This window comes from Glycine soja, chromosome 11 (genome assembly GCF_004193775.1).
Source record: "Glycine soja cultivar W05 chromosome 11, ASM419377v2, whole genome shotgun sequence".
Classification (NCBI taxonomy): Eukaryota; Viridiplantae; Streptophyta; class Magnoliopsida; order Fabales; family Fabaceae; genus Glycine; species Glycine soja.
Genome location: NC_041012.1, coordinates 51,457,284 through 51,476,430, shown reverse-complemented (window position 1 = coordinate 51,476,430; position 19,147 = coordinate 51,457,284). Strand labels below are relative to the sequence as shown.

The 19,147-nt window shown below is 28.8% G+C and overlaps 1 protein-coding gene across 1 annotated transcript; it reads right to left on the bottom strand.

Annotated features, from left to right (window-relative positions):
• Positions 1-1,227: 1,227 nt before the first annotated feature.
• LOC114376278 (linoleate 9S-lipoxygenase-4-like) lies at positions 1,228-6,732 on the bottom strand. The gene is made up of 9 exons (XM_028334309.1): positions 6,435-6,732; positions 4,590-4,873; positions 4,226-4,463; positions 3,719-4,039; positions 3,527-3,612; positions 3,321-3,428; positions 2,893-3,197; positions 2,533-2,796; positions 1,228-2,383 (listed from the first exon to the last, which is right to left on the bottom strand). Exons 1-9 carry the CDS (start codon positions 6,640-6,642, stop codon positions 1,627-1,629), a joined length of 2,571 nt encoding a protein of 856 aa, XP_028190110.1. The 5' UTR covers positions 6,643-6,732; the 3' UTR covers positions 1,228-1,626.
• Between the last annotated feature and the right edge of the window lie 12,415 nt (positions 6,733-19,147).

Genomic DNA, 19,147 nt, shown 5'->3' with positions numbered 1-19,147 from the left:
CATAATAAAATCAAGTTTTCATTATTATATTTGACAAATATTCTTCTTTCAGCATAGGACTTGGAAAATTCCTTTATAGAAGGAAGGTATTTTGTTTTTTTTGGCAAAAGTGTTACACCAAGTTGTCACACATTTCTCTCAAAAAGTTATATAAAATAGATATATTATAAACTCAAATCTGATATGAGTAAAAAGTTATATCTCTTTAAAATTGTAGAGTTCAAAACTTCAAAATTCAATATAAATATATAATAGAATCACATTGTTTTGTATTATTTTTTTTTGGCACCCTATTTATTGCAATAGAAGTATGATTTCCTTGTACAACGGAATCATACTTCAATGGGAAAGAGTATTTTTGTAAAATCCAACAAAGTCATCCAGGGACCAATGGCAATGCCAAAATTTATATGAATATTCTTCTCTCGGCCCGATTAGGCTAACTCTATAAAGCAATTGGCCCAAACCAGAGACTAGTAAAAAGTAGGGTGTTCCTTTGCGTTTTTTTACTTATTGCACCAACCTTTGATCTTTTTCTTTTTTTTGTAAAACATTATTCTAAAACCTTCTTCATTCCATCCATCCCCCACGAAAAGTTCTCAGTCATCGCACTCCCTTTCTGTCTCTATTTGCATCCCTGTTTAACACCCTCTCCTTCACTCTCCCCATTGTCTTCGGTGGTGAGTGGCTCCATTTATCATTTTTTTTCCTTTCTAGTTTTGCAGGTTTATTGAGAACTAGTTTTTGAAATACACTTTTACAGAAATTATATATTTAAAAAACCAATTTTCAGAATACATAAAAACATTTCAATGTATTCCTAAAAGTTTTAACACATAATACATCAATCTACCTTTTTCTGCACACACTAGTAACTAGTAATTGTTGTAATAATGAAAAAGAGAAAAGAAAAGAAGAAATAAACGTTGATAATTTCCAGGATATTTTTAATATAATTCAGAAACTAAATTTAAAAATATTTATAAATATCAAAATATGTTTCAAAAAAGAGTTAATGAAAAGAGATAGTATTTTTAAGAAGAAAAAAAATTAAAAATGCAAAAGAGGTACGAAAATATAGTATTAATTCTTAAATCCATGTTAATTTTATCACCTTTTCCTCCTACCTTGTGATGATAAATTCAGTGCAGCAAGTCAACGAAGGTGAGACGCTTGGTTTGCTGCAATCCATGCACTGGATCACGGAAATAGGACTGCAGAATGTGATTTTTGAAATGGATTGCAAATGGATTTTTGAAATAAATACTAAGTTGAGGAAGTGGTAGCTTTGAGGCAATGCAAAATATGAATACACGGGCAATAAAATTTTAATGACAACCCTTGCTGTAATGGAAATCGTTTAGATAGGATGATAATTTATTCTAGTTTGCACTTTGTCATGCCAGCTATCATTGTTGAAACATGCGTGATTGCCTTTATTGCTTTCTCTTCGATCTGTTATAAAAACAGAATTTCTTTATTAACACTTCAACAGCAAACACGAGAACATTCAACCACCCCAAATGTAACTTGACCATACGTAGGTAGATGAAGGAATCATATTCCTCCTATTTCACATTATTGAAAAACAGGCAGAGTAGTACAGCAACCTCAATGAGAGAGCCCTTAGATAGAGATACTGTTGGGAATTCCTCTGAAAGTCAATCCCTCCTCACTAGAAGGATAGAGCAGAGTGTAAGGCATTTTAGCTGGCCCAGTGCGGTTTCTCAACGTCTCATCCTTGTTCTTCTGTATAAGCTTATGTTCAATCTCTTGAAGCTTCTTTCCAAACCTCTTGAAGGCCTCTAGTGGACCAGCATCAGAAGTCCAGAAGTCACCACCATCTCTCTCCCCAAGGTAGAACTCATCAGATGCGTGCCTTGACAGGATTTCTATAATTGTAAGGTCAATGAGGGTCTCCTTCTTGCCAGTAATAGTTTTCAAAAACTCCTTCTCAGGGTTCTTAGCCAAAGCAGCATACTCAGCAGACCCTTTCTCAGGCATGAATCTCCTGCTAATGGTTGGCCTGTTCAAGATTAAACCTCCATATGGATACTGTCCAAAGTTAACAGCTGCATGAAGGGCTGAAGCGATCCATATGAGGGTGGCCGAGGCTTCAATCAACTCTTCACAAGTTTGCATCTTTTGCCACCATGGCTTATCTTTCAAATCACCATGACCCACTTGGACAAGTTCTTTCCACCAAGCTTGGAGTTCGGGGTCTTGTTGAATTGCTGCATCTGACTTGTAGTAGAATGACACATATTCTTGCACCCAGGACCTGATGGCATCCCATATCTCTAGCCCATCAGAAGCATAAGGATAGTCCTCAATCAAAAGCCGAACTCCATGGGGAGCAGATGGATCCTTAACGGCAACTCCTCTGAATTAAAAGCACCCAAATAACATTGATTATATCAAACTTGAAGCCTTTATTTCCTTTGTCGTTGATGACTTAAATAGATTTAGATTCTTTATTTTTTAAGCAACATATATTACTAATTTGTTAATAAACTTAACAAGATTACTTACCTCTTGACAAGATCATTGGGCAGTGCTTGATCAGTGAAAACCCAGTCCTTGTAAACAACAGCAGACATTTCCAAAGCGTACCTACCCCACAAAAATGTTTTCTCTATAATACCGTCTGCATTGACCAAGGATTTGCGGGCAAGTGAATTAATATTCATGGTGTCACGATAGTGAGGAAACAAAAGTTTGTAAATAGGGTGAACCACACTCAGATGCCTATTTGTTGCTATGACGAATGGCTCAACAACCGCATGAGTGTTTAGCCTGCAATCCACGTGAATTAATATGTTAATCATTTATTCATAAAAACATTAACAAATTTAATTTCATGGATCTCATTGTCAATTGACAATATCATACCAATGGCTAACGAGTTGATGGTAGCACGAGTCATTTACAACAACATAAGCCTTTGCCAATAACCAAATATAAGCTTCAACTCCTTCGCTCGAAGGCACGTAGACTTCGCTAACAGGACCATATTCTTCACCTTGAGGATGCGGCTTACTTAACTCAATGGCCAATGGCGTCAAAGTTCCATCACTTTTCAAGAAAAATATGGTTCTGGTAGCATAAGTCTTTGTGGTAGTTGCATTTATTTTCCTCAAATATGGAATGAGATAGTCATGGTGATCTAAGATGAACAGCTTCTTGCTCTGGATAGCCTGTTTAACCAAGTATGATTAATTTCTGTTCGTTGGAATAACTATAAAAAATTGTTACAGAGCAATAATAGAAACATTATAGTGAAATAACTTTAATGTGAAACTAAATACTCATATTATTACCTGCTCAACAGTGAGCCCACCCAAGTTAGGTTCCAAATGTTGTTTTGTTATTATACAGGTATGATCACCGTAGGCTTGTGTATCTAGCTTGCTACGTGGTGGGAACTCCTGGAATAAATTTAGCACACAATGACATTAGGTTGGCGATCTCAAATTTAACAATCAAAGTGATGCATCCAAGCTTTTGGTTGCATGTAGTATGTTACCTCAAGAATCTTAATGACGTTTGGATTTACACCAGCAATCGTTTCTCTAGCAAATTCTTCATCAGTCATCCATGCAGACTTATCCACTGCACCAAATAAAAACAGTTCAAAATTCATCCACGTGATTAAATATGTTGAATAAAAACAGGAGTATATTGATAATATTCCACATATTCAAAATATGTAGCATACCCTGCATCACTTTAGGTGGTGGATACTTGAGGAACTGTTCGCCATCAGTTCGAAAAATTTCCTTGATCACTGGTATAGGGGCGATCTTGCTAAGAAAGTTTGTAGGTAGTGTAACTCCACCTTCATAGAGTTTGCGCACTTCAGCAAAATTATCAAACTCAAGGCTCAAAATATTTCCATCGAATGCATCAGTCAAGACAGGCAAGACATCTTGGGATACAGATTTGATTCCATAAGCGAGAAAATCTGATGACTTCAAGTGACCAAATGCTTCATCTCTTGGAAGGTAAACAAAATCGCTCGGCTTCTCACTGTTGGGATCTGTTAGTTAAGATGAAGGCACATAATATACGTTAGCGACTACAAACAACAACATTACAACAACTACTCAAAGATTTTACAGCAGAGTAACTAAGTATTCTAAGGAACGCACTTGACCAATTCAGTTATGCTAAAAGAAAAACAGCAGAAGTATAATAAAGTAGTGAGTAGTGAGTAGTGAGTAACCTTTTCTAGTTTTTCCTCTTCCGGTTCTTCCTCTGCGAGGGTAAGGTAAGGCTGAACCACCAAGAACGGGGCGTGCATATTTATCACCGCTATCCGGGTTGCCCAAGTCATTGTAAACATCATAATCATAGATCCTATCCCATTCCTTGCGCTCTCCAGTTCCATCCCCTCTTACATTCTTCAATTCTTCTTCTCTGTACTTCAAAAGTGGAGCTGGTGTCTCGCTTGGAAGATATGTCTGCATTATAATTTATATGTATAACAACTTTTTCATCATCCATGTTGTTATGTTGTAAAATTCAACAACAATAAATATTAAACACCGTACGCATCATGTAGTAATGTGACAATATATGTGGCTTACATTGTTGGCAAAGAAAATGCGATCAGTCTTGTAGTTTTTTGAATTGTAAACCCAGGAGTTGCATACGAAGTGAATGGTTCCGTGGTTTGGAATATCTTCGAGAGTTAGAGACTTGAGATAGAACTCAACTTGCATGAAGTTCTTTATGTAAAATGCACCGGGAATTCCGAAGTCACTGTCCCATTCAAAATTAACATCGTATGCATCTTCGCCAGCTCCCAAGGTTGGCAACGACACTTGTCCTCTTAAATTTGTAGCCTTTCCAACTTTACCTTTCCCATGTCCTATCAAACCAAATTTCACATCAAATTTTATCTCATACGAAACTTGCCGTAAAATGCATTTGATATAATTTTAAAGTCTGAAATATGTTTTTGGTATATAGAAAATTGATTATTTTTAGATTATTTCTTCAAATTTACTGTTGGTCAATTATGCATATAAATTTTGTTATATTTTAAAGTAATACCTGCTGTTAGTTTCGTTACATGAGAGATAAAGTGTCACATTATCTAACATAATTACTAACATATCAATGTTACATCATTTTTTATTTTTTAAATTATTTAAAAAAATTAATTCTCCTTCTCTGACAGAGAACAACCCCATGCCACCACTCTCGTCCAACTCAGCGCCACCACCATTAATTGTGTCATTGACTCTGCCCTCGATGCTGACCTCAACCTCTGCCTCCTCTTCTCCTTCTTCCTTTTCGGATCGGAAGTTTCTATTGACGGAAACAACAATGAAGTCGATAATCCTGATAGGGAATTTGGATTGGTTTATGGAATCGGAATCAAGGATAGCGACAACGACAATGTCGAGTATCCAAAACTTCATGGACGGAATTGTTAGCACATGTTGGAGCAAGGAGAGGGTGATTGTGTTCACCATGAACAATAAGAAGTGAGTGGACTCGAACCTATTAGGGTCGGGTTGGGTCGAGTCAACACGCACATCCACTTTCTGATGTGTGATTTCTCGGCATTCAAGATATTGGCGAGCAACTACCTCGACATGAGGATTGGATAGCATAGGTGATGTGGGGTTGGATGACGGTGATGGTTTTCGTCGGAGAATTAAAGAAAAAGAAAGAGAATCAAAATTTTTAAATAATTTAAATAATAAAAAATAATGTGATATTGATGATGTGTTAGTAATTAAGTTTAAGGAAGTGACAATCTATGTGACACATCATTAACATTTATATGTACATGATTGATCAAAAGTTAATTTGAGATAATAATATAAAAACAATATAAAAAATATATTTAATCATATTTTTAATTCAAATTTAGTGATAAATTAAACAGGGGCGGTATTTTATTGGGTTACGTACCCTCGCAGTACACTCTTCATAGATCAAAATTTAATCTTTCAAGAATAAATTATAATTTAATTATAAAATCACCTATAATACTCCATTTTATATCCTTCGGCAGACAAAAGTAAATTAATCATTTTCAAAAGACATAAATATTTTTATAATAAGCTTCAAGTCTCTAAAACAATGCATTTGATACATCATATTATTACTATAAAAAATATGTATACTGATCATTTTACGTTTATTCTTCACAAGATTTTTTTTTGTACAGTTCAATCCACGTTTTATTTCTTCGGCTGAATTGAAAGACAAAAGGTTAATTTTTTAATGAAAAAAAGTCAATATTAGTTAAAGTATAATGTATATTTTAAAACTATTCTTTGTAGCATTTTACTAGAAGAAATTTTTTGAGTTGGGTTATCATAACTTCAACATGTCTGTTATCTTAAAAGGTCTTTTTTTTTCCCCTACTATGGAGCAAATGTATCTACGAGAAGTGAAGTAGTAAGTAATTATACCATCAGCCTTGGTGGCACTAATGAGCTGGATGGAGATGTGGGACGCCAAAGCAGTAACGGTGTCGACGACACCTCCAATGATGTTAATGCCGGTTCCAATGACACCCTTAACACTGGTGATGCTGTTGATATCCAACACATTCTTTCGCATAATCACCAAGTTCCCCTTTATCTTGTGACCCTTGTTTCCTCCGATGATTCCAAACATCTTTGCTACTTAATTTCAAACAAACAAACGCACTCTTCTCTCAACACTTACTTAGATTGTGGTTTTGTTGTGCCTAGCTTGTGGAGAACACTAGCCTAGGAAGCTTCCTTTTCTAGAGACTATAAAAGCTGACAAGAACTAGTACGTAGTATGTATGTATTAGATATTTCAAAATCTAACGGATAAGCTTCTTCTTTTTTTCTGTTGAGGTACTTACTCGCGTGGCACTGCAAGATGCGATCACGATGAAGGTAAATGAAAGACAAAGACATTTCTCTCTCGAACATGACATTGAATGGACCAAAGATAAGATAATACTAGTAGTACTATTGACTTTAGCCGATCGAGTTACCACTTCCATTATTTATTTTTTTGTTTCATTCTTCATTTAATTATCAATCACCACTGCAAAATTCCTCTTACCACTTCTAATTAAGAGTGTCCTAAAATAGGAATTAACGAGCGAGTGCGTGTTATATATTGTATTGAGTATTTAAATTATTAGTTTAAGAAATAATATTTATATTCTTATTAATATAATATTTTTTATTTTATTTTTCATAGTTAATACTTCTTCCTCAATTAAGTATAAATAATCATATAAACAAAATTTAACTATTTTAATTTGTTTAATGACATTATCATAAAAATATTCATAAATTAATTGAGATTTTATTTCTGATATTTTTTCCTTAATATTAAGTATCAATAAATAGTACTTCAATAATTTTATTTTATTGTAAAAAAATAATTTTTAAATATAATTAATAAATCAAATGACATTAATTAATTTTCTTAATTTGTATATAAATTAATTAATTTTATTTATATTTAGTTGCATAGCGAACATCAGAACATGTGCTTTGTCCTGTTTTCATATTTACCTTTTGCGCTGTTATGGTATTTGCCTTTAGCCCTTTACACACTACACAACGATAACGCGTCAGAAAGTCGTGCTCACAATTTCCTCACAAACTAGTGGCTAGATGACAAACCTGAAGTAATGTATTTTTTTATAGTAATAATATATAAATTATTCTTTATTTTAAACATTTCATTAGTATCTTTTATTTATTTTTATTTTTCTTTTCTTATCATATTATAAACTTTATTATACTTATCATTTTTTTACTCTCTTTCTAGATTAGATAATACATTAAATGTCTAAAGTTGATTGGGTGGTAAGGAAAAAAAAATACTATGAGTTCGATTTCATTTGCTGAAAAAAATTAACAATTAATAATTATCATTTATCGATAAAAAAAAAACACATTTGAATGTCTATAAAACATTTTCTCATTTTTTCTTCATAAAAGATAAATAGTAGGAAATTGTTAAACACGAATAAGGACAAATTCGAGTGATATTTTATTGGAAACCATTTTTTTCCTCATTTCCTGGTTATCCAATCATAATTTCATGCACAGATAAGGTGAAATAACTATCACTGGAGTATGTTGTTTTTCGTACAGCGTTTTTCCTACTAAACAACTTCTCTCTCTCTTATAATATATAATTATATATTTGGTTACTTAATTATAATTACAAATTTAATTAGATCTTTTAATTATTAAAAAGTTTAAGCATATTTTTTAGTTGTTTAAAAAGATTTGATTGGATCCCTTACTTATTAAAAAATTAAATCAGATTCTTTAACTGTATTAAAAAAATTTAATCGAGTCTCTCAACTATCAAAAAGTTTAATAAAAGAATCTAAGAAATTACTATATTCTTTTAATTATTTAAAAAAGTTTAAAATTCAATCAGATTTCTTTAACTGTATTACAAACGTTCTTTTAATTATTTAAAACACTACAATTGAATCTAAGAAATTACTTTGAAAAATTCTATATTTTATCATACAAGAGGACTTGGTGGTAATGTTTTAAATAATTAAAGGATCCTATATGACATTAAAATAAAACTAAAGGATCTAATTCAACTTTTAAACAATTAAAAGATTGAAATCTAATGTTTTAAATAATTAAAAGACTTGATTGAATGGTTTAATAATTAATAGATCCAATTGAAATTTTAATTATAATTAAGATATGAATTATATAATTAAGTCTAATTTGTTGAAAGCTATAAAATCACGAGAGATATTTACTAAAGAATAAGTAGGATTCGTAATTTTTTAGTTTAACTTTTTAACTAATAATAAAAAGTATTCATTTTCACATTAATTTTGGATACAAAACGGAATAAATCCATTTAAGCTCGATATACTTGTGTCCGACACTAAAATCATTAAAGTTTAAAGTGATTTAGCGTAAAATTAAAAGAATTTAGTCTAAATTAATATAATTTTTGTCTTTCTTTTTTTAAAATTTTTTATTTTAGTTCTTTTATTTTTTTTTAATTGAAACATTTTGTTTTTCACTTTTAAAATTTTATAATTTTAGTCTCTTTATTTTTTAATGGAGCTATTTTGTTCCTATTTAAAAAAAATGTGATTTTAGTTCCTTTTATCAATTTTAAATTACTTAATTATATACTTTTTAATTATTTATTTAATAAATTAAACTTGTTAGTAATCAAATAATTTTTAAAAAGAATATTTGTCATGTAGATAATAAATATATACACATTAATCAATATTTATAGAATACATATATTAATATTTGAAATTGATAGTAATAACTAAAATTAAGTATTTTAAATATGGGAGACAAAATGTCACATTTAAAAAATGGGAGACTAAAATTATAGATCTTTTAAAAGTGAGGGATGAAATATCTTAATTAAAAAATAAATGAACTAAAATTATGAATTTAAAAAAATAAGAGTTAAAACCAACAATTTATTTATAACATGTTTAGATCTATCTTATAATATTTAAGCATTATTAGTGAATAGAGTGGAGAAGTAATTGCAAGTTTTCACACTCTTGCAAGGGTGGCTAGCTACAAACAACACTGGTATTTTTCTTTATCACGTTGCTCCACATTGTACCTATTCTCTTGTTATCAATGATATCATATAATTTGGTTTATGTTAAAAAAAAAGTATTAGCAAGTTTCGATAAGTTATATATATATATAAGGTAATATTTTATAAGAATAATTTAAAATAATAATGAAATAATTGTCTTTAAAATTAAAAGAGAAAACAGGATGTGTTATCATTATAAAATCAATCTTTCTACATTAACATTCAATAAATAACCAAATCAAATTAATCGTTAAGAAATTATTTTAAATTAATAATTAAAAAAAAAATCACCAATCCCTCATTTTTTTGGGTCACTCTCCCATATCAAAATTTCAAACAGTCATGCACCCTTCTTCACCCCGGCCCTCTCGTATTTTAAAATCTCAACCTCCATTTTTTTTTTTCAGTCACTTAATTACCTCGGTCTTATTTCTAAATCTCAAACCCTTGAATTTTCTCTATGTTGTTTGGTAGAATAAAAAATAGGAGGAAAGAAAAAAAACACAAATAGTAATAAAATATTTTTTTTGTTTGATTATTAAAAAAAAAGAAAAAGAAAAAGTAAAATCGATTAATAAAGATAAAAATTCAAATTTTTCATTCATTTTATTTTCTTTTCAATTCAAATTATTATTTTTTTAATCTTATTCAATCAAATCAGACGATAATGTTACCCTGATAATGTTACTCTTATGTAGGGGTGGAAATGAGTCAAACCAAGTCAAGTTTTACTGGGCTTAAGCTCGACTTGAGTTGAATACATAAGGCTTTAGCTTATTACCTGTCATAGACTTTTTTTAAAGGCTAGCGCTTACATAAAAGTCTGACTTATCTTACGAGCCTATTTAAAAGTCTGCTTAAAAACTTCTTTGACCAAATAATTGTTTTAAAACCTAGTGAAATACTAACTAAAAAAAGAAACTTATAAAATTTCGTATAAGTAATGTACAAATTAAAAAATAATTGATAAACAAAATCATATTGAATTCAAGGTGTTAAAACACAAAGTATATCAAAAGAAAATGAAAAGAAAGAGCATAATATTAAAAAATATATGGATTAGAGATGATTTATACTAATATAGTCAAATAAAAATATTTAAATTGCCTAAAAATGTCTTTACAAAACATTATTTTATTTGGAAATATTAATTTGGTTGCATTATCCTTTTAATTTGAGTCTTTTTCTTTTTGAAATTTTTTCACATGCAAGTGAACTCTCTAAACACTTTATGTCACTTCATTATGTCATTCATAATGTTATAAAAATGGTATAGATAATAGTTATTATTATTATTAATATTATTATTATTACTTAAACAAATCGGTTTGTCAAGCTTAACAAGATTTTTTTTATAATTTGACTTTAATATTTTTATCTAAAAAAACTTTTTTAAAAAACTTATACTTAACCTTTACAATAAACAAGTCAAGTCGAGTTGAACTTTAAATAGATCGAGCCAAAAGTCATCATCAACCAACTCTATTTATTTTCATCCTATCCTCCTTGGACGCCTTCTTCTATCTCAAAACCAAACCCCCCGCCCCCCCCCCCCCCCCCCTTTTTTTTTTCGGGTTACCGTCTTTTGTTCCATGCATTTTCATCCTATCCTCCTTGGACGCCTTCTTCTATCTCAAAACCAAACCCCCCGCCCCCCCCCCCTTTTTTTTTCCGGTTACCGTCTTTTGTTCCATGCATTTCCCCATTTTTTTTGTTCATGCACTTCCCCATTTCATATCTCAAATTTAGGTCAAATTTATAAATATAGTGTAAAAAATATAACTATTATCAAATAATAATGCAATCCCGTTTTTTTTTTATAAAAAAACAATATGGTATATATTGTTTGTCAAGACAAAACATTTTGTTTTATTATATAAGAATAAAATAAAAAATACCAAACTTTTTATTATATTATTTCTATTTATTAAAAAAATTATTTATTTTCTAATTTTATAATTTTTAAAGAGAGAGAATACTATATTTATAAAAATGTGATAGAAAATATATTTCTACAACTCTCTATAAATAAATAATATAATAACGTAGAAGATAATATCATAATCATATCATAGTTTGTCTAGTTGTTTGTTTCTATAAAATAAAATAATATAATAACGTGGAAGATAATATCATAGCTGTTACTATAAAATAAAATAATAAATAAAGGAGGGAACGTGCAGCACGAGGTTGAATTTAATAACATGAATATGCTTAATAGGACAAGAGACACGAATCTCACGAGTGGGGGCAGCAATATGATAATAATAATATAATGTCACGTGATGGGTCCTTTCTTATGCCTTGTCCTTTTCAGTCTCATCGAGAACAGAAAATGGCTCCATTCACAATCCAACACGTTTGGAGTTTATTATTGGTTGCTTCGCCAATCACTCTGATTTTATTTATTCTTTCTTTATCTCCATACTTTGATGGGTTGGAAGTCGCTCTTATTGGACTCAAGCATTAACGCGTAAAGATTCTGATAAATAGTTAATGTATGGATAGGGTCGCTGTGTGGTCATTAGTTAATTAATTTGATGTCCAAAGAAATACTACCGCGAGTTACACATTGTTTTTCCATTTATTTGCTTTTATGTTTAATAATAGGGTGACTCTCATAATTAGCATTTTCTTTTCTTTTTTGTACACGAGGGATCTATTTGGAGCTGATATGATAGTATGATAAAAGATACTTTCATATCATTAAGCACATGAATCAATTGATTCTATTGTTTCAGTTTAATTAGAAATTTCATAGATAATACATGTGATCTTGAAAAGAAAAAAAGAAAAAAACCCTCCAACTTTTGCACAGGCTGGTAACTACTTAAAATCGGATATAATATGTTGTAGCCAATTAAGCCATGATTTGCATGCAGGCGAAACCAGATGGTCCTTGGACGTAGACTTGTGAGCGAGAAGATAGGTTAGGATTGGGACATATGGCGACACCAACGAGGTGAACCGAAGCATCTCCGGTTCCAAATTGAATATAGTGAACTAGTTTGTTTTTGGTTTAATGATGTGTTTCAGATTTCTGTTTATGAATACAAATGCATTTCCGATTTACAACCTTTGTTTATTGTAGGCATTTGAATATGTGGAGGTAGAGGAGTATTATTCTGGTGAAGGGATAAATTTGGAAATAGAGCAATTTTTAAAATGTTAAAATAAATTAATATTTTACAGTAAAGGTGTTAAGTTATAATTGATTCGGTGGATTATTCGGCCTCTTACCGTACCACTGTCGAGCATTTCCCAACGAAAAAATATAAAAGTCCAGCTTAGCACAATCTTATTAGTTATTACTAACAACAACTATCCCAATAACAATAATTAGCTGATCTACGACAAGATTATTCAAGTCCAGTTCATTGCTGGCCATTATAATAGAAGATAAAAGAAATATTTTAGTACACTATTTAATATATGTTTCGAAATTTAAAAAGAAAGAGAGAAATTGTGGATAGTGTCTCTTAATTAATTAATTAGTATGGGTTACATTATCTTTCATATTTTTTCTCAATTTATATTACTTTGTAATTTAATTTCTAATATATATTATTTGGGATGTTCTCTCTTTTTTGTTTTTCTAATTTAAAATATTATAAAATATAAATATTATATTATATAATTTTTTTAATTGGTTTTAAAATTACTTATTTATTAAATTAAATTTTATAATTTTTTTAAAGAAAATGATATTATTAAATATAATTATTTTTGTTTTATTATTTAATTTACTTAACATATTTTTTAGGTGAATATAATTATATTACTAAATATAATTAGTTTGTTTATGTCATTGGATTTAATTAAAAATGAGAAGACTTTTTGTTTAACAACTTATTTATAGAAGAACATTATATTACATTATCAATAAAATACTTAAACAATTACAATTGGCTAAGAAAAAAATTTAAGATGAAAATATGTTAGGACAATTGTTTCTGTTATGGTGATGTTACCAACAAATTCCACATTTTTTATATTTTTCCGTTTATTTTCTTCTTCGTCGTCAAGAGTTGAAATAGGATGACTCTTTGCCGTCCTCTTTTAGATATTTTAATCTTTTTTTTTCATATAAATAATAAAAATATCAATTTTTATGACTTAAGCCAAAAAATAACTGCTAAATAAATATTTTTAAAGATATTTTCAATATAGCAATTATTACTCTTTAAAATTTTATGTCTATTGTATAAGATAGATATATTAATTATTTTTTTAGTGTGTTTTTTAGTTTATTTTAATATTACAAAGTAACTACAAAAATACATACAAAGTAACTAAAAAATTGTACTATAATTTTATCCAATTTTTTCATTTTTCTTTATCTGTATATTTTTTCTTTAAAAAATAAAAAACAAAATTATATTAGAAAAAAAAACCTGGCATGGATTCATGACAGGTTTTTTTCATGTAAATACACCTCCTCTCTCCTACTTTTTCCCAATCTACATTAATTTGTAATTTAATTCCTAATATACACTACTTGATACTTTTTCTCGCCTTTTTGTTTTTTTAATTTAAAATATTATATTATATAATTTTTTAATTGGTTTTAAAATTACTTATTTATTAAATTAAATTTTATAATTTTGTTTTTTATTTTTTTTAAAGAAAAAATATACAAATAAAGAAAAATGAAAAAATGGATAAAATTAAAGCATAATTTTTTAGTTACTTTGTATGTATTTTCGTAGTTAAATTTATTTGTTGTTGATATTTTTTTATTATGTTCGTTAATTAAAAAAATAAGAAAATTAGTTAGTAGTATTAAAATAAACTAAAAGACACACTAAAAAAATAATTGATACATCTATCTTATACAATAGACATAAAATTTCAAAGAGTAATAATTGCTATATTAAAAATATCTTTAAAAATATTTATTTAGCAGTTATTTTTTAGCTTAAGTGATAAAAATTGATATTTTTATTATTTATAGCTTGCAGATATGAAAAAAAGATAAAAATATCCAAAAGATACCAATAACTGCTAAATATGAGCTATTTTTTATAATAAAAATATATTGAAAATATTTTTAAAGATATTTAATTAGCAAGTATCCCTATGTTGAATGAGACAAATTTTAAAGTCAAGAAGGAATCCGTATAAATTGTCCTCGGCTGTATGAATTTAGATTTGACACCGAGAACGGAATGACCCACTTTCACTCTGCAAGTCTCCAATAAGGTAAAAATTGAGAAATGAGATCGTTCTAATCGATCGTGCATTATGATCATGAAACGCTCTATTCCAGAAGCGTTTCGGGGGGCTCTATTTCTGAGGGTGAAAAATTGATGAAATTGATTAATACTTTGCAAAAAAAATGAGAAGACGAAAACGAGTAACCTTTTGGCTAAACTCATTTCCATGAAGTACAAGGACAAAAAGTAATATAAGGGAATACACAATGCAAATTGTATTCTCTTGATTTGGCTGAGAAAGAACATAAAATTAACAATTTTTCATACTCATCAATTCGGGATTATCATGAATCCAAATATTTTTCATAATCTCTCTTGATAATATAAACGTAATATGCTCCCATTAATTATTGGTATTTTATTAAGATCCCTAAAATAATGAACAGATAGCACCCACAAAAAAAAAACTATTATTTTTTGTATTTTTACTCCAAAAGTAATAATTTTTTTTCTTTATTTGATACATTGAAATTCATAAAAATATTTTCCAAATTTTAATCCAAACATAATATTATTCTCTATTTTTTATCTTGACCTGCACGATGGTTTCACCTTATTTTCTGAAATAAATTACAAGTTGTTGTTTAGAAGGCATACATATATATTTTTAAATAAAATGTGAATACCACGTGATGAGATATTTAAGAAAAACAATAATGAAAGATGACACCTCGTTCTACTAATTATTTTAGTAAACAAATCTTCCGAGAGAATACAATAATTAAAGACAAATCACTTTCTTATTTATTTATAAAAATAAAAAATAATATAAAAAAATTATGATAAAGTAGAGCAATATTTTTATTATCCTCTTTCCATGAGGCCCCATTCAATAATAGTAGATACTTTGGCAGGTACAGACAATCAGTGACGGTGAGCCACGTAAATTAATGTGACCCGAAACCCTGTCCTTTGTCTTTGTTGCGGAGTGTCGATCATCACATGCTGTCTATATTTTGTATTTATTTCCTACTGTGCCCGAAAAGACAAAGTGCTAAACGCCACTTTCGATAATAATGGCATAAAGAACTAAAAAAAGTTACATAAGTTAATTTTTTTTTGGTTCATATTACTGTCAGTTTATTAATTTTTACTAGTGAGTTTCTTTTTTATTTCTTCAATCATAAAGTAAATCTTATAATTCAAATTAAATTAAATTAATTTTTTTAATTTAGTTTGATCTGATTATTTATTTTTTTAAAAGTAAATATTATCTTATTAAAAATATTTTAAAAAATATTTTTTATTTTAATAAAATATTTAATCTTTACAAAAATTGTAAGAGTTCCAAAAAAAAAACTAAATAAATAAATTGTGTTCACAAAATGAATGTGCGTGTCTCTTTGTTTTGTTTTATATTTAATTAGCCAAACCAATCACTTGTTTTATTAAATACTCTGAATTCCTTAAATTAGTTTTAAAATATTTTTCCATTAATTCCACCTTAGAACCTTAGCTTTTGTTTTTCTTTCTCCTTGTTACAAAAATAAAATAAAATAACATATATAATGAATGGAAAATAACAAGGCTAAATTATAATATTTTAGTCTCCATTTTTAAAAAAATCAAAATTTTAATCTAATTATTAATTTGCATATGAATTATTTTCAATTGTTAAATATTATTTTTTACTTCTTTACAATACTGATACACCATTAGTCAATGATTAAGTCAAATGGTCAGTGTACGTAAAATTGAATATAAAATCAAAATTTCTAATGTTAAAAAATTTGAGGAATAAAAATTCATAAGAATATCAAAATTACATTTCAGAAATTAAAAGGATAAAAATTATAAATCAAATTCTTTTCATACCTGATGAAATTTCCAATAGGCTTAGGATTGCTTTTAGACATTAATATTTATCTGTCTTTAGCTTCTCAAAACAACCTACTACGTACTGCCTTTAAATTTTGAAAATATTATAAATATTAATAATTTATGTTTTAAAATATGATTTAAAAAAATACTGAAGTCGTGTTTTAAAACATTAAATAAAAAAAACCTAAAGTCATGATTTAACAAATGACATATTTAAAAAAAGATTAAATTCCTGATTGTAATCAGGACTTCATAATTTTTTTTTAAAAAAAGAATACTACTTGAACTCGTGTTTAAAAAAAATATTTTCTAAACTTGAATTTTAGAATATAATTTTGTTTATATGAAATCGTGTTTTAAATCATAACTTATTTATATTTTCAAAAACTATTTATTTCTGTATTTTTTAAAAAATATGTTTGAAATGTAGCCAATCACATAAAAATATGTAGCCAATCTCATAAAACATAACTTTAAAATATTTTTTAAAGTACTATGTTTTAAAACATAGTACTTTGTTCAAATGTAGCCAATCACATAAAAATATGTTTGAAATATGTAGCCATGCAACCACATAAGAATATGCTTGAATTTTGGTAAAAGTATTTCAAAATTAATTTTTAGGTCATGTTTGATTATCCTTTAAAAAACACTTTTACAAATTCAGTTTGTAGAAAACTTGCGTGTCTCGCCTAGTGAAAGACTCAAGCCGAGATTGCCATTTTTCTCTCTTGTCTTTGGCTGCAAAGTGAACTTAAAGACCAGGTTAACAAATTATTCATTTTAGTTGTTTTTAATGAGGAAAAAAATGGACAAGACACGTTTAACATGATTAGTGAATAAGATATATAGTTATTTTTTTTTCGTTGCCGTGGTGTGTAACAACCCCAAATCAATAAGCACGTGGGAAAACATGTGCGTGGCTTATCAGCCATTGCAAACAGATAAATAAGATAAGGCACAAAATAAAATATCCTAATTAAACTGATTACATAGATTATCTAAACCATGCTTTGCTAAAGTATTGTTACTTGATTCCTTTCACGATGAACATATGGTGGAATGAGATTCATAATATAATTCTCTGGAAGCTGCTGCTCAATTCTTCTGATCGGATGGAAAGCTGGATGTGTAGATGAACATCCCTTGCTAACGAGACTTTTTGTCACTTAAGAATAGGGATGACAATCGGGGGATGTAGCTACCCGCTTCGTTGGATAAAAAATTCATCTATACTCGCGTTATTATCTGTTAGCTAGGTACCTATTTATAAAAATTACTCACCAATATTAACTTGTTACACAGTAAATTTTGATTAAAAAAATTGACATTTGAATAATATTAATGTTCATTTGAAAATTACATGTGATATGATTTTTTTTTTATTTGTAAGAATCAAAGATAATATTAAATAATTTATAATACTGCTGTGTCTCCTAAAAAATATATAAATAAGTCTATCAAAAATGATTTATTAGAGTTTACAATACCGACATAACATTTGTTAAAGACATAAAAAAAATGAGAATGATCTATGCGTACTATAATATGAAGAAATCCAAAAATCAAGTTTTCCTTTATCTAATCAAACTCTCTTTATACTTAAGTTTGACCGTTCTTTCGATCAACAATATCTCCAATGTCATATGCATCCTCACCAAGATAGACTTAAAAGTCATCATAATAGCAAGTCTTATCTCCTTAGTTGACCTTCTCAAATGAACATGTGGAATCAACTGGTTTGTGCATTCTCATCCATAGTAGGAGGATCAAACATATCATTGGTTTGAGAGCCAACTATATCTTCAGTAGCAACTGTGGTCTTAACTGGATGTAAAGGATTGTTTTCAAGGCTTCTCCATTTAGGAATTCTGGCAAGTTACATCTACTCATCATGCTTCTCATCATATCTTTAAGTGTTCTCTTATGCCTTTTGGTTATACCATTTTGTTGAGTTTGAGGCATGGTGTATCATGAAACTATTCCACACTCATGCAAGTATAAGGCGAATGGTTCCATATATTGTCTTATTGCCTGTGACATTAATAACTGTGAAATATGAGTTAATTTGATAGTCAATTTTGACTAATAATGATTGTAATTTTTTCAATTACTATTGTTTTTAATGAAACAATGAAGAAATATATATCTTTGCAATTTTTTATTAGCAAAAGTAAAAAAAAAAAAGATTTCAAGTGCTTTAGAGGAAAATTGATGCAAAAATTGAAGAAAAAACCTTGAAGAAGAGTTTGAAAAATTTGATAGCTCGCCCAACGTGCACTCTCACTTAGCAAGCAAATTCAGGCTTAGCGTGAATAAGGTCCACGAGGAAGTCCAAAGGCATGCTAAGTACGAGGTCAGCATAAAAGTGAACTACTATAAAAGGAGTAGGAGACAAAAAGAAAAGACACACTGAGTCTCAGAACTCTCTAGTGAAGAAATCCAAAGCCTGAGTCTCTCCCCAAGGAGAAATCCTCTTTTTTTAGTCATTCATCTCTTTCTTGCTTTTAGTCATCCAACCCCTTCTTCCATCC

Bases quoted from the DNA above. Each gene is read 5' to 3' on its own strand.
- LOC114376278 (XM_028334309.1), bottom strand. From the start codon at position 6,642: ATGTTTGGAATCATCGGAGGAAACAAGGGTCACAAGATAAAGGGGAAC. The intron at 4,464-4,589 runs GTAAGCCACATA...ATTATAATGCAG, and splicing joins GCATTTTCTTTGCCAACAAT to ACATATCTTCCAAGCGAGAC. The intron at 3,429-3,526 runs GTAACATACTAC...AATTTATTCCAG, and splicing joins ACGTCATTAAGATTCTTGAG to GAGTTCCCACCACGTAGCAA.